The 15,874-nt window shown below is 42.0% G+C and overlaps 1 protein-coding gene across 1 annotated transcript in view; it reads left to right on the forward strand.

Annotated features, from left to right (window-relative positions):
- Positions 1 to 552: 552 nt before the first annotated feature.
- Positions 553 to 15,874, forward strand: part of ARSJ (arylsulfatase family member J) — a 51,573-nt gene continuing 36,251 nt past the window's right edge. Inside the window, exons 1-4 of the mRNA XM_048943327.1 lie at positions 553 to 630; positions 11,133 to 11,229; positions 11,734 to 11,908; positions 12,782 to 13,158. Of these exons, the coding sequence (XP_048799284.1) occupies positions 12,791 to 13,158 (368 nt within the window). The 5' untranslated portion in view covers positions 553 to 630; positions 11,133 to 11,229; positions 11,734 to 11,908; positions 12,782 to 12,790. The remainder of the gene's footprint in view (positions 631 to 11,132; positions 11,230 to 11,733; positions 11,909 to 12,781; positions 13,159 to 15,874) is intronic.

Genomic DNA, 15,874 nt, shown 5'->3' on the forward strand with positions numbered 1-15,874 from the left:
GGTGAATCATATGATATTTCTTCTGTCAATTTGATTTTTCTCAACCTAATGTTTTGCTTCTGTGCAAAACAGATGTCTATTTTTATCGTTAATATTAGCTATCATCTTTGGATTTTGCTTCTGGTCAATGCTTGTACTAACAAATCTCCACAGATGGGAATGCAAACAGAGGGTGAAATACAGCTAAATACTGTGCTCTTTGCTTTTACAATTGTATTATGGTCTGAAAATTCATTTCTGGACACAAATTTCATTGTGAAAGAAGTAAACATGAATTGAGGCCATTCATGGTAAAAATAGATTATATTTGATCTTTCTTCTTTGAAAAAGCAAGGTAACAATAAAACACATTACAAACTTAAAATTCAGAAAGTGGCTAGGATCCAAAATGTGTTTGTATGGGAACTGTTGAGTCATGGCCTGAACCACTGATTGATCACCTGAGGAAAAGACTGAGTCAGCCCTGCAAGCACAGGTGAAGGCAATTCAGCTGTGTGACTGGAAGGGGTGGAGCCTGGCTGCACCTCTCCTGGACACCATTGAAGGCCTGAGTGCCAGTCTGGAAGGGTCTTTTCCTGGTGATCCCTCCTCTGCGGAGTTGTTCTTGTGAACCTAGATCTTTGGCTACAGGTGAGCATTCCTTCCCTGTTTATTTTCCCTTTTTCACCATGTAACACCAACTATAGCAGTATTAAAGAAATATATTTTAAAATCCCATGAAAATTAGATCCCTGACCCGTGATCTGAGGGCATAGAGTTTTGGCAACACTACCAATGTCCATAATATATTGTTTACATCAAGACACTAGAAGGAATTTTCCACAGTGGTAGAGACTCTGTAGATAAAGCTCTCTCTTTCCAAAACCAAGAGGGATATGGTTTTAATGTACTTCTAAGCATATGCTTCTACATGTCAGACAAAAAGGCTTTGATGTTCCTTCTTGAGCCTTACATTTCACACAATTCTGTGGTACAAAATAGAATGTATATTTTTGATTTATGAAGGTCCTGTAGTGAATGTTTAGACCACTGCCATTTCTATGTCCAGGGGTCTGCATCGTTATGGTTGTATGAGTTACTGATAATATAGAGCGAATGAAAAAGCCCAAGGAATAAAAGAGAATCAAAAATATATTTAAAAAAAAATGACTATTCTCTACACTGTGGTTTTTTAAATGTATTTATGTGCAAATATACGTATGAACAGCTGCAGAATCATGAGACTACAGTGGGCTTTATCTACATGTCACTAGCAAGACGCCCTCTGAGGTCAGACCTCAGTGAATTCTGCTTCAGACTTTTTCTGGATTAGACTAATCAATCATCATTGGCCAAAATCTGTCGTTGTGTCTGTAGGCACGCTGCAGTAGAGTGGTTTTGGTTGCATAGTGTTAAGTAAACAATTTTTTTCAGCGATTGCATTTGGGAAGCTACCTGCATTTGTCAGTATGCCTACATCTGCTCACACAAAGATATTTGCACAAAATTCCAGCTCATCTGCAATCTGTGATACATAGGCAAGTACACATTGTAAGCTCTAAGGAAATGGAAAATAATTAAGATGTATCTATCTTATGAAGACTTCTCCAGGGCAACCGTTTCTTTTGCTTTTAGAAACATACAGACCTTAAACAATGTATGCTTTGAATGCTCTGTGCGTTACTTTTTCTGCACAGGATAGGTATTTGCTTCCCTACATAACATACAACACCGCAAAACTCATTAGGTAGTATAAAAGTATTACTGTTCAGTCTATGAAAAGATGTGTCCCTGGTGGAAGTAAGCTTAATGATACTGTCAGTAGTACAGAGCTGGCAATGAAGCATCTGCACGGGTAATTCATCCCAAGTGGGAGGGCAAGGAGACGTGAGGATTTCATTTCAATTACTCCCTGTCTGTGGTGAAGGAAATGCTAACTCACCTGGGAGAGCAGCTTGATTTTATTGCAGGACTGTGTCTATCTAAAGTGCTCTCACAGGAACAGGCCAGTGTGCAAATGAACCTTGTGCAGTGGTGCTTGCTCAGAAAGAGGGTGAAGGAATGAAAAGTTAATGAGGACAGGTAGGAACTGATCAGCGTTGAGGTTACAGGGCAAGATAACAGACCACTTGAGCCTAACATTTGTTTTTATAGTAAAGCAAATCTGTTTGGGTTGTTTTGTTGTTTTGTTTTTGAAATAAGGTTTAAGTTTCCCCTTTCCCCTCGGTGTTTGATTACTTGTGGGGACATTTCAAAATGCATGAGTGTAATTGAAAAGAGAGCCTGATGGGAGTCATTAAACTTGCTTGACAGGAAGTGTGGGGGGCTCTTTATGCAAAGGGTGTTTGTCCACAAGCAGGGGACAGTTCTAGGTTTGAACATAATCTGAGCAGCGATATGCATGATGTTACCAATGCAGAACATTTGGATGGGTTCAGAAAAATCTTAGGTTATGATATTTTCAGATGGGGAAAGCAGAGGATGGCAGGATGGTATGTTTTCATAAATACTGGCATACTGACAGTCATCCAGGCCCAGCTGACATCCTGTTTAATGTATGGAGCTATTGCTAACTTTTGGAATGCCCATGAATTCTCAGAGGAAGTGATAAACCCCTACCTGTGAAATTTAAGCTCATTGTTATTACTTACACTGTAATTGTACCTTGAGGCTCTAATTTGCATAACATGCTCTTATACAGCATTTTGGCTGGAACTTATTGCCCTCTGGAGAATCCAAGAGGTCACATTTTATGCTTTTTAATTACTAATGGAACTTAATTGACAATTTTCAATTGTACTAGTATTGAGAATACTCTGCATCTTACAGATGTTACCTTTTTGATGATAGTGTTACACTGAATTCCCTAAATATGAACAAGTTTAATGTATAATTTGATGAGTACATTCTTCATTATCATTTGGTTCCTTAGCAACACTTATTTTTGACCAAATTAGTTATTTCTTTACTTGATGCCTTGTGACAAAAATACAGAAGTTCTGCTTAATACCTAAAATGATTTGTAGGATTGAATCGATTGAAAGTTTTTGATTAGAACTCTGGACTTGGATCTAAATCAATTCAAAATTGCTCAGACATCATTTACAGGTATTATGTTTGAAAAGTTAGTGGTTTCATCCTAGATCCAAGAGGAAAAGGTGCCTGCATTAGAAAAGGCACATGCACCATTATTCATAACAAATGACTGATTAAGCAATACCAGATGAGATAAAACGGTGATTGTGGAAACTACTTGTCTGTCCAGCTAGGAGTCCCTTCCCAGTGGGTGACAGAATCTCACAAGGCTGCATGGCAACTTAAATGAAGTTTATATATAGCATATGTATCTCCAATTATTTAAAGTACCTGTGCTCTGCATGGTCAGTTGAGTAGTTATAAGAAAGGTAGGTAGCAATGTTTCACCCTAGTGGGAAAACTGGAGAGGAAAAAAAAAAAAAAAAAGCAAAACTAACAGTGTATGTGCCTCAATTCAAGTACTGCAAGTGGTAACCAGGTCAGACAAGTGTTACAGAAAGAAATTACAAGAAGATGTTTGTAGATTTTTGGATTGGATCTTGAAGGCATGCCCTCCAGTTCAGATCAAAAACATATTTGGTGGTATCACAGAATAGGCTTCTGGTGGCATTGCTGTTATCCTAGCTGCAACATTTCTGTGGAGATGAAGAGGTCATTTCTACTAAAGAACAATCCTGCAGCTTTCTAAGGAGCCAAAGAGCCCACTTAATAAGCAAGTGAATAGTAAACCATAGTGATTTTTTGTTGTATTGTTATTATTTTTTTTTTCATTGAGAAAGGGAAATGAAAAGAAAGAAAGCATATTAGCAACTTGGAAGCATTTTCCTGTAAAATCTATAATCTCACTGTGGTTTCCTTATTGGCTTTCCTCCCTAAATTTATAGTTGGTTATGTCAATATATTGATGTTGAAATAAGCAAATAAAATCCCAGTAAAATGCCATAAATTGGCCATTTATCTTGATTTAATTCAGTGTCTTCCTGTAGATCCCTAAGCTCTTTGCAGAGACTCTTCTTTTGGTGAGAATGTGGCGAGCTGATTGTTCTACCTACCACTGATGAGAGGGGGGGAGATAAGAAGGAGCAAGGAAATTAAAAATCTTGCACAACTTCATTGCTTCTTCTTATCTATTTCCAATAATTTAGCTATATCAAACAGATAGTTCTGAGTCAAAGAAACAAAAGCAGCAAGAACACTATGAAAAACCACCTGCAGTGTAGGGAAATAAAAAATCAGAAGTGATTTTCTGATTTTAATGCAAAATGCTGAATAGATGTTTTCATTCTAGAAATTGCTGTGGCGATGATCGATGGTGTGTTTTCCAAAGATAATGATTTGAAGGACTGCAAGACCTTAGGGAATGTAGATAGTATTGACCTAATAATTCATAGGAATCCTATCATGGAACACTGCTGCAAAAAGAACAAAAAGTTGTTTGTTTGCTTCCTTTTTCTCCCCTACCAACAACTCTACTAAAAGAATTGTAAATTGGATGAAACGTTGCGCTTGGTCAGGTGTTGCTCATGAAGGTAGTACATTGTTGGAGCAAGAGCTTGGTAAATTTTCTGTTATGCTTTTCAGCAGAGCGATTTGCCAACTTCTCCCCCTCCAAAAAAACAAAAAACCACCACCTAACCATAATAGTAACTGTATTGTCGGTACATGTTGGTATTATGAAATTGGAAGGCAAAATACTTCAGACTGGAGTGAAGCTGTGAGACCTATGCTTATGTGAGTACAAATCTAAAGTAAAGAAGAGTTATTGCTTTAAGTTTTGGAAATGGCATACTTCAAATTCCATACAGGTATTACTGGTTGGCAGTATATTCTGTTAGCACAAAGTGAACGTAAACATAAGCAACTGCTTATACTTTGCTCTGCTTAATTTTTTTTGCAAGATAGAGCATTTTTCAGTCTTACCCTATAAGCAAGGAGTTCAACATGAATCAAACAAACTACTGTGACTTTTTGTTTGTTTGCTTGTTACAGTCTATACAGTAAAAAACGAGGCCCAGCTCAACTCAAATAGTTCCAACTGAATCTTTAAAATGTAGTTTTCAACATTATTTTCAAACAGCCAGGACACAGACACACACACCCAAAACCTGAATTAATACAGACTTCTAAGCACTAACATATTTAATAACAATTTCTCAAGTTCCTTATACTGTTATATAGACTTTTAGGATCTCCCAAGACATCGGCACAGAGTCATAAAATACTTTGAGTTCAATGGGGCCCACAAGGATCATCAGAGTCCAGCTACATTGCTGTTATCTGACCTTGTCAGGCCACTAGTTTCAGCCCTGCCATATACTAGAGCTCAGTCATCTTTATGAATGACTACTGTTCTTTGACACGTTTGTGACAACTTAGTGCATGTCACCTTCCTTACAGCACTTTGAGGAGGCTACTTATTTCTTCATATAAAGCTGCATTCTACAGTCTCTGTCAGGTAAACAGTAACTTTCTCATGAAGTATTTTTTTGTAATTCCCAAATCTCCCCAGTCATACCTGGCTTTTTTGGTTGAATGTGTTTGTAGCATCTACACTTCTTCAGTGACACCAAAATAATTTTCTAACAGCTTATGTTTCAGTTCAAGTACAATTGTTTTAATTTTCCACTGAACAAAATTTCAGTGCTGGACAATTTGTCTTGCACTGGGGCTTTTGTGTGATACGGAACTATTGTGTTCAATCAAATCTTTATTAGAAAAGTTCTTGAGTGTAGTAGGGGATAACAAGAATAGTGAAGGCGTAAGACAAAACTTAAGTATGCATCTTTTGCTCTACTTTTCCAATATGTTATCTGTAATAGTCTAAGAGTTTTCTACTTATAAGTTTATCAGCTTCACTTGAATATTAGAATTCAGCTAAGCTATTCTGTTATTCTGCATATTGACTGAACTTGAAAAGCAGTATCTGTCAAATATGGTTTCCAGTTTTTCCTGCTCTAGCTATGCTTAAAAAAAAAATGGAATCCAATGACTTATCACATTCCAGCCATCGTGCACCTTCCCAGGCTTCAACAATACAAACCACATTCCTCCTTTCCTCCATTATCATTTCATTTGTGGGTGTCTCTCCTGTAGCTTTCTTTGACTGATTTGTAAATTTGAGCTAAATGTGAAAGAGGAACGTCTGAAATTCTGCTATGTTTTATGGGCAGTCAGGTACAGGAAAGAAAGTGAGTGGAGCCATTCCCTCAGCAGCAGCTGGTGGGACAGGCGATACTTGCACACTGACATGTCAATCAGCATGTACATAATCCCAGGCTCACCACAGTAAACTGTCTCCTGTCCCATGGGTGTATCAAAGACTGTGTAGATGAAGCTGGAAAAGAAAAGAAGAATGTTCAAAGAAAGAAAAGACGGAAGGTTATCCTAGCATTGTGCAAACAAAATAGTCCAGTTGGTTCAACATACAGCAGTCAGCCTGGTATAAAAGAACAACAGAAGTAAACGATGCAATAGTGTGTATATGGAACATCAGAAATTGCAGTGAATAGAGGTCTATCACACTTAGTGATAGGGAAATTTGCAGAGGTTCAGAAGCCAGTATCTTTTTTTTTTAACAGGAGTTTCAACAGTTTTATAGCCTGAGCATCTTCCAGGTCTCCAATGGGCCAGCAGCCACTAAAATACTTCTAGGCAGGACAGAACTATAAATATCAAAGGAGATATAGGTTGTGCTGGAATATTTGTTGTTATCTTTCTATGCATATAAAAAGATTAAACCAACTGTCTTTCCAAAAGAACTGAAGAGCACCACAGACAGAAGTGTATCTCTAGACTAGGAAGGTAGAGAAAGAAGATAGTGATAGACAAATCTTTAATAAATCTTTCTAGTAGCTCTCCAAGTGAGCGCAGAGTAATAATTATAGGAAGCATTTATATGCAAACATATTTGTTTTAATGATGTTGCAACCTCACTTTTAGTCAGGCACAGCTGGTTGAACTATGGGACCTGAAAATGTATTTTATTTGACCCAAACCTTGTATTTTGTAAAGTAATGAGTCATCCAAATACTATTTCTAGTATTTAACAACTATTTAAAACATCCTGAACCTTACAAGCATTTCATTATCATTCCTCCTTCTGAAGACCATTCACTATTCCAAGTTAAAAGCATCCTTCTCCCTTGAAGCTCATGTTAGAAAGGGACAGGTTTTTTGCAGCTGTGCACCCGTAACTTTGAAATCAGATATTTCACGCAAGGCCAAAAGCATTACGTAGAATTATGTTTTGGTACAACTGTAAGCTTTTGACCAAACTGTACTTTCAACTTTACTGTCATCTGGAAAAGAAAGGTAGTTTTATGAATGACAGGCAGTTGGTAAAATACTTACAGCAGGTTATGTCATTATCCCTCCTAAACTAGAATAGCTTTTTCTTCACAAAGATTTCTTTTCTGCTGTGAAACTGTAGTTATTCTGAAAAGACCCATCATATTTAAAATTTCTATATTTACTTTGCCTTGTGCTATTTCTCATTCGGGCCTTTTTAATTACTCGGGTATTAAGACAAATTTTAAATGTAACAGGTGAGCTTGTATATTTAAAAAAAAAAAAAAAAATCTGTGATGTCACTGTTCCACTGCCTATGCAAAATATTTTCTCCTCATCCATGGTGTAGCAAAATTCCATTTTGCTTTTGCAACTGAGAAGCTCTTGCTGCAAAAGGACAGTGTAAATACACTATACACTGTAAATAAAAGCAATAAATGCCACTCTTTTTCAGACTGGGCTTCATAATTAGTAAGTCAACATAACTACTGTGCCATGATGCATACCCACTTGCAGCCAAGAAGCATTGTGTCCTCTCTAATGTCTTTAAGAACTACATGACGCTTTTCAACAGGGATTTTTCCTGGCTACTACTAAAATATCCCCTTTTCCTAAGGAAGTGCACTAGGCAACATATCATCCGCTTGTGGTTTCCAGAAGCAGTTGTTTCAGTGAAACTGTACGGATTTAAAGAGTTTGGTTCTGTTTCATTTGGGGTAGCAAGCCCTACGTATCAGGGAAACAGGAGGGTCCTCCAGGAAGGCAACTACCAGCTCTGAAGTTCTGTTGTTTCAGTCATTACAGGGACCATTATGAGAGGTATACCAAGGTCAAGTCCTAAATTTTTAGAGTGACTTTAATGGGATCAGTTGAGTCATTTACATCACAGCAGGCAGCTGAGATCAGAACCTGGACCTTTGCCTATGAAATACAGCAGGGAATTGGGGAAAATCTGTGTTAAATATAGAATCAGTTAACAGCAAAGTTCTGGTTATGTCATCACAAACCAGGGAGTAAGCATGGGTGGAATCTGATAATTCTCAAGTAGCACATCTGTGAATTAATTACCAGATTCCACCAATGAAGGCAAAGGGGATGATCTAAGTCCCATGACTCACCAAATTTTTATTCGTGTTTATAATACGCTGTTTCTAGTGATGAGCGCCTGGCTCAGCACAGCAATGAGCACTGAAGTCCTGCTTTTCTCCTTTATTCTTAGGCAGGTATGCTGAGGACAGTGGTATGAAAAATATATATATCAAGCAATAACAGGTTAAAGGAAATGCTTAGTTACGTTTCCTGCTCTGGCAAATAAAAAGAATATTGGCTGTGTGTAGGCCAAAGTCTGCTTTGCTCTTCCTACGTTTGTAGTTAGTAAGCTAAAAATAACAGCTCAGAAAGCTGTTCTTTAAACATGAAGTTTTCTGGCCTCAGGCATAACCAGGAAGAGCAGTGGAATGCACATCTTGAACTGCAACCTTTCTTGTTACTGACAGCTTTGAGTGGAAGAAGAAACACACAGTCTCCACCTAGTAAGACTTACCCTTCTAATACCGATGTGTTGAAAATGCAGTTACAGTGTTATCATAGGATAACATTAGAGTCACTTGGGTCTATTTTCATAAAGAGCTCAGCGCTGCCCCTCTGCTCCCTGTGAGCCGCCATGAGGCCTCCCCTCAGCTCCTCTGCTCTGGGCCTCAGAGCTCCTCATATGTTTTGCCCTTCAGATCCTTCCCCATCTTTGTAGCCCTTGATAATGTATCTCATTTGAATATAGATTTTTGTTTGTTAATTTCTCCAGGAACGACCCATTGCCCTGCTCCCTGTTGTCTGACCTGACCTAGTGCTGCAGTTAGCAGCTCAGTAGCACAGAGGGAGAAAGAGAGGAGCCATGGCTCACAGTCGTCCCTGAGTCGCAGCTTCCCAGGCCCTGCTGCATAGCCCTCACCCAGTCTAATTCTTTGCTGTCTCTGCTAGTGCTAACTCTGGTCTGTGTCGTGATTGACTTTGAAGGAACGGTCTCCTTTAATTTTTCAGCTGCACTTAACTTTATAAAGCTAATATCTTCTTGGGCTTATACTTGTGTGTCAAACGGCTGTCTCCAAAAGGTTAGATGGCAGCCTGATCTGAAACGAGGGGAAAAGGGCATGTCTAACAACAGCCCCTACCTTGACTGAAGATAACTGCAGACGAGCTTTCAACTAAAGTCGTCTTCCCAGTGCATCCTTAATTGACTTAATTTTATGGTCTCAGTACTTGCAGAGGCTGCTTAATAAGTGCTAAAAATATATCATTTCCTGATGGTATAACAAATTTGACTTTAACTACTGTATATTTGGATTAATGTATTCACTACAGTCAAGTTTAAATATCTGTGAAGGTTCTGTATTTTTTCCCTAAGGGAAGAACACTTCTCCAGCTTTCACAGCTCTGCTTTTCACTGAGCATCCTGACTGGGCTGCATGAGCCGTGCTTGCAGCTTCTGAGTGGTACCAGTATTTTTTGAAGTGCAACATTGTGGGTAGCATGTTATCTTCCCAGGCCTCTTTACTTCAAGGTCAGCAGATATTTTCCTGGCAGAAGCGTACTTTAGTTTTAACAAAAGGGAAAGGAGAAAAAGAGGGAAGTTTTGTCAGTCTCATAAAGAAAGAAGGCCAAGCTCAGGGATGTCTAATGAGGTTGTCCTCAAATATCTTCAGCTGCACTTAGGCAATGACTAGCAGGGTTTGGTATGGCTAACAGGCATTTTCATAAGGCATGGCTGGAAAATCAAAAGCTGAGCTCTCCTGCTGTCTGCTCATACCCATGGTCTCTAGGGAGATAAACTGTGATGCATCTGTGTAATGATACATTTTTTTTCTCTGACTGCAAGAATCTGTATTCTAGACTCTTCTGTTTGGTTCCCTAGTTCTGCTTGCTGACAATCACCTGCTCAGGAGCGGTCCCCTTTAGCTAGGCACCTGCCACTCTGAGTTCTTTGGATGTGTTGAAAATGTTTTGATTATCTGAGCAAAATCATATTTGCATAATTACAGATAATTTTTATGGATACATAATATATGAATTATTATGTTTTCTTAATAAGTGCTCAGCAATACTTGATGTTAGTATTTCTCTTTTAAGACAATGAAAAACAGAAATTAATACAAAATGTCTTTAGTTACTAGAAAATGTGAATCCTTTTTATCAGATGTTTAGTGTGATGCTCTAATGTTTACCTGCACCCATGATGCTTCCATTAAGAGGACGTTGTATTTTGTTCACCACTCAGCGGTAGATGCATTGAGGCAAAGTTGCACTACAAATCCAGTTTTGGTGTCCTATATATGAGGAAAAAGGTGTAAAAAAATAATAATAATAATAATAAATCTGAATAGAGAATTCTTTTAAGGCAATGTCATTTCAGTGCACGAAGGTTTCAGTTTAAGATTTGGAGGTGTTGGTGTTGTGTTGTTTTGGTTTTTTTGTTTGGTTTGGTTTTGACAAGAGCTTGAGTTAACATGCTGTAAAGTTCCTTCTTTTGAATTCAGAGGAACTCCACCTTGGGAGTTAAACTTGGTAGGTTCTGCAATGCAGATATTATCGATACCACTTTCCAGTGTTGACAAGCCCTTAAGTAGCATGTTGACATCACCAAATCTACTTTTGTTTCCATGTTCCCCCTGCTGCGCTGCTGTCAAGTACAGAGAAAAAGTTATTTCTGAGTAACTCTTCTTTGGTGAAAATTTTAGTGGTGACATTTCTGTTCATGATAGATTGCACAAAATCAATTTGAATCGACAAAAATTAAGGTTCTGTGATGATAGCCTAATTTTATTTTTTCTCTCCAGAACAAGAACACCAAGTGCTGTTATGAACTGAATTACACTTGCGTAGACATCCAGGCAAGCAAAATCCAGACACTTGTGTTGAACAATGTTGTTAAAGGTAAGTGAAGAACATACACCAATATTCAACATCCAATAGAGGAACCATTAAATCTGTTCTTGTTCTGCCTCTTATGATGTGGTAAAGCTGACATTAGATATTTTTCATTTGAGAAGCTGATTTTTATCATTCAGTGCCAAATATTCCAAGGTTCAAAAATATTCCTGTGCTTTGCAGAAGATATGAGGCAACAGTGCTCAGGGCTGTGCGGAGCAGAGTGGCAGGGGCAAACTTCAGTGCTACGGTCAGCTTGTAAAAATGAGATGGAAACGTTGATCAGAGAGGACCACCAGACAGCGTGGAGTTAGCGGGACTGAGCCAGGGCTTCTGAGGTGCAGCAGCCACATGCCTTAGACTAGATGGCTGGTTAAGAGTTAACGTATTAGAAAAACTAGTTTGAAAAAGTTGTTCCTGTCGGGATGACTCATGTTAGGCAGGTCAGACCTGCATATTCACTTCACTTTAGCGTAATCATGCATGAATGTAAGTTTCTGCTTGTTTCAGTGTCTTTCAGGACTAGGGGGAAGTTGTACTTTGCAAGTGCAGCACATTCATGCTTCAACCCAAAGTTTAAGAAATGATAGTGGTTTGAAAAGAAGCATTCCTCGCATTTGCCACAGTCTTACCAGAATTGGAGGGTTTGGGACTGGGGTCTGCTTTGCGGCTGAAAACAAATCCGGTACACTCATACATTCCAGACGTTTGCGGTGATTTCAAAAACGCTAACGACTATCGATAGCTCTGGGAGGGAGAAGCGGGACCCGCCGGCGGCCCGGGTTGCCCTTCGCAGCCAGGCTGGGGGCAATGGCAGCAGCGGGAGCCGCACGGAGCTGCCCCGGGCGCTTCGTACCGCTCGGCTGGGGCCGGCTGGGGACTGCCCAGCACCCCGGGGCCCTTGGGGCGGGGGGCAAGGACAGTAGGTGAGGTGCGGAGAGGCCGGAGGGGCGGGAAACGAGAGAGCCACAAGTTGCCGCGAGGAGCTTGGGAGGGACCGGGGGGCGGGGGCGCGGGGCCGGGGTCCCCCTGCCCGCGGCGGAGCCGTGCGGCGGGGAGGGGAGAGGCGGGCAGGGGAGGGAGCGGCTCGGCAGCGCCGGAGGGGGCGGGCGGAGGGCGCCTCGAGGCCGGTTGTGCGCGGAGGGGCGCGGGGGAGGCGGCGGGGCCCGGCCCGCTGGCGGCGGCGCTGCGCCGGGGCGCCCCGACTCGCCCCGCCATGGGCACCGGCCCCGGGACGGGTCGGCAGCGGCGCCCCGGCGCGGGGCCGGAGGCGGGCCGAGGGTGCTGTGACCCCCGGCGCGGCCCTGCCCACCCGGCCGGCACCGGTACCGGCGCCGGGCAGGGCGGCCCAAGGCGCCTTTCCCGCGGCAGCGGCTGGAGTTGTCGAAGTTGGTGGTGGCCGCGATGAGCGCGGCTTCTCTCCGCTTCCCCGCCCGGCGGGGCCCCTGATGGCTGCTGCCCCCGCCTCGCAGGCTGCTGGGTTTGGTCTCGGGTGGCTTTTTTTTGTGTGTTTTTCTTTTTGTTATTATTTTTCTCCTCCGTCTCGCTCTCGCTCCAGCCAAGGTGAATGGCCCGCGGTGGGTGTAGCTGGCCTCAGCGGCTCCGCAAGGGGAAAATGCTGGCGGTGGGGGTGCTGGCCGGCCTCTCGGTGCTCAGCCTCCTCACCTACGGCTACCTGTCCTGGGACAGCCTCGGACGCGGCCCCGGAGAGGCGCCGGCAGCGCTGGGAGAAGAGCCGGGGGTCGGCACCCCCAGCTCGCAGCCGCACATCATCTTCATCCTGGCTGACGATCAGGGCTTCAGAGATGTAGGGTACCACGGCTCGGAGATCAGGACGCCCACTCTGGACAAGCTAGCTGCTGAAGGGGTTAAACTGGAGAACTATTATGTTCAGCCTATGTGCACACCATCCAGAAGCCAGTTTATCACTGGAAAGTAAGTTTACTGCTTCGTCCTTCAACTCACAGGCTTAAACGCCATTCCTCTTGAAAAGAACCCGGGTCTCTTGGGTGGAACCCTGTCAGGTATGCCTCTGTCTTACCCTGTAGGCAGAAGAGTGGCTTTCCGATTCGCTTAAAAACCTGGAGTGAAGTGGACTTTCTTACATGTTTGAAGTAGCGAGATAAAACTTGCGCTCTGAGAGCCAGTAAGAATTCAGCACTATGAGCTGCCCTAGCAAAGTGTTGTGATACGTGTGCATTTACTGCATTGCTAACATGTGTGCTAGTTGTCAAGTAATGCTGCTGGTACTCCAAAGCGATCAGCTAAGGATTTGCTGTTAGATTTTGTCGTGACTTTGAGGAGGGCTGCGTGCTAGGGAAGTGTAGGTGTGAGGTGTCCTCGCACAGACTGCAGCTGCACGTTGACTTGTTGGTCACTTGTTGGTCACTGAGCTTCACCTTAACGCAGGTTCCCTCTGGGGGTTGCATTGAATGTATGGGATGGTTCCACAATGCCTCACGTGTGGATGAATGCAAGGGCTCAGAACTCTTAGGATCCTCAGGGCCACGGAATCCCTCTTATCATAATGCAGCCACCTCTTTGCAAACGTTTGGAAACTTTTCTCTGAAGCCCCTGAAATAGGGGCAGTGGTAAGAGCAGCGGATGGGTATTGTGTAACTTGCTGCCTTTGGTAGTTTGTGTGTTACCATGTTCCATTAAGCAAACAATCCAACCTCAGGGCTTTTTACATGAGAAAGCTACTAAGATTTAAGGAGAGGGGCTGACTGGCAACAGGAATTTGAGCTGTAGGAATAGTTCCCAAAGAACTCCAAATGTGGACACATTTACTCTGGAACAAGAATGCCCTGTTTCTGTTTAGCTTAACTCACTCTGACAGGAACAGGGAAGTCTTAAAAGAACAAAAATGGAATGAGAGGAAAAAAGTTACTTAGTTTATTTTCTCATTTCTTTAAATATAAACAGGAACAAAGCAATGTTAATACTGCTGGTAGAAGAAACACATGTTTAAATAAAACAAGCAACTGGCCTGGTGTCTTCATCTCCATATGGTAAAACTGGAGATAATTCCTGGTCTCGCTCTAGTTCCAGACTTGCTGGATAAGTGAGATTTGCACGGAGAACAGACACGATACCTAGAGCAAGGCTTCCCATGGTTTTTCCTGTGCCCCCCCCCCCATGTGGACAACCCTAGAGTTGTTTTGAAACATCTACTCACTTGTTCACAAGAACACAGTTGCCCTGCAGCAACTAAAGTAGTATCTAACATGGGTAATTAGTACTGGGAAAGCGTATATTGCATCCTGGTTGTCTTTAAAGCCATGGAGCAGTTGGAAGTGGGGACCAGTGCCAGCAGCATGTAGCCAGCCAGCTTTCTGAGGACCGTGGTTTGGGAACCAGTGCTTTACAAAGGGAACGTTATGCTGCAAAATGACTCAGTCAGCGGTCAGAGGAATGGGAGAAGTGGATTCTGGGGGAGCTGGGGTACTGTGTTGGCTCTTGGAGGCTGCAGGGGTTGCCTTTATGCTAAGTAGAATAAAAATAAAGGAAGGGGTAGCAATACCTCACTTTAATTATGTTGATCCTCCATTGCAGAGTGTTTACTGTGTAAATACATGGTAACAATCAGTAGGCATGTTGTAAGGAATCCACTTGGTTCATCAGCTTGTCAGGCGGAAATCATTCTGACAATCTGCCTACTTTGGTTTTGGAACCTTCTATAGGAAAAAGTAAATTTGCTTATACTTCATATTTATTTTCTCAGTCTGCTGTTCTGAAACCTGTAGAATTTTTTTTTTTTTTTTTTGATGTTGTTCTACTTTGGGGATAAAAGCAGCAGAGAGAGAAGACTGCATGACTGAGAAGTAAGGGAGGAAATGGTGACAGATTAATAGGTTTGGGTAAACTATTTACAAGACAGATCCAGAGGGATGCAGCCTGAAGATAAATGCTGGTGATAACTACTCTGAATGCAGAGGTGCCTTAATTAAAATGCCAGGACTCAGAAGCATTTAATCCAGGAGAAGTGCTGTTATTTCTTGAATTCCAGCATGTGTTAGTTCAAGCCTGTTCGTTCACTGAAGGCCCACCTGGATGCTCCGTGCTTCCCAATGCACATACTGTGCATAGCGCGTTCCAAACGGTAACTGATTGATCTGTGGAAAACAGAAGAACTTGTGTAAACCAGAGTCATTAGGAAGCCCTGGCTTAAATTGCCAAGTGGAAGTTAGACTTCAGGCAAAAAGACTTTGAATGCTCCAAATTCTTTGTACGTCTCCAGGCAATCTCTCTTAGGCTTACACTAGTAAAGGGACCCTTTTTTGGTAGCTCTCCCATGCTAGTGAATGACTGTGGGGGAGAAGGTTAAAGAGCTGAGGTTAATCCCTTTTTTTTTTTTTCTTTTCATGTTATCCACAGCACTGCAGCTGGTAAGTCTGTCTTTTTCACCATTGCCTCTGTTTTACTTTCTCATGTCCAGAGCTTGACTCTTTGGCCTCCTTTAAATTCTTGCTCTCCACCACTGTTACCTGTTAAATTCCCGTAGGCTAAGAGTGAGGCAAGGTTCTACAGCTTTTATTTCATTCTGTATTTAAAGGTGCAGGGAGGGGGCTGCAGCTGAGCTGAGTGTTGGAAGTAGGGAAGAAATGTGTGAGCCAGTGGGCTGGCTGCCACGTGTGATGTGCTGTCCCGG

The sequence above is a fragment of the Lagopus muta genome, chromosome 4 (genome assembly GCF_023343835.1).
Source record: "Lagopus muta isolate bLagMut1 chromosome 4, bLagMut1 primary, whole genome shotgun sequence".
In the NCBI taxonomy this organism is placed as follows: domain Eukaryota; kingdom Metazoa; phylum Chordata; class Aves; order Galliformes; family Phasianidae; genus Lagopus; species Lagopus muta.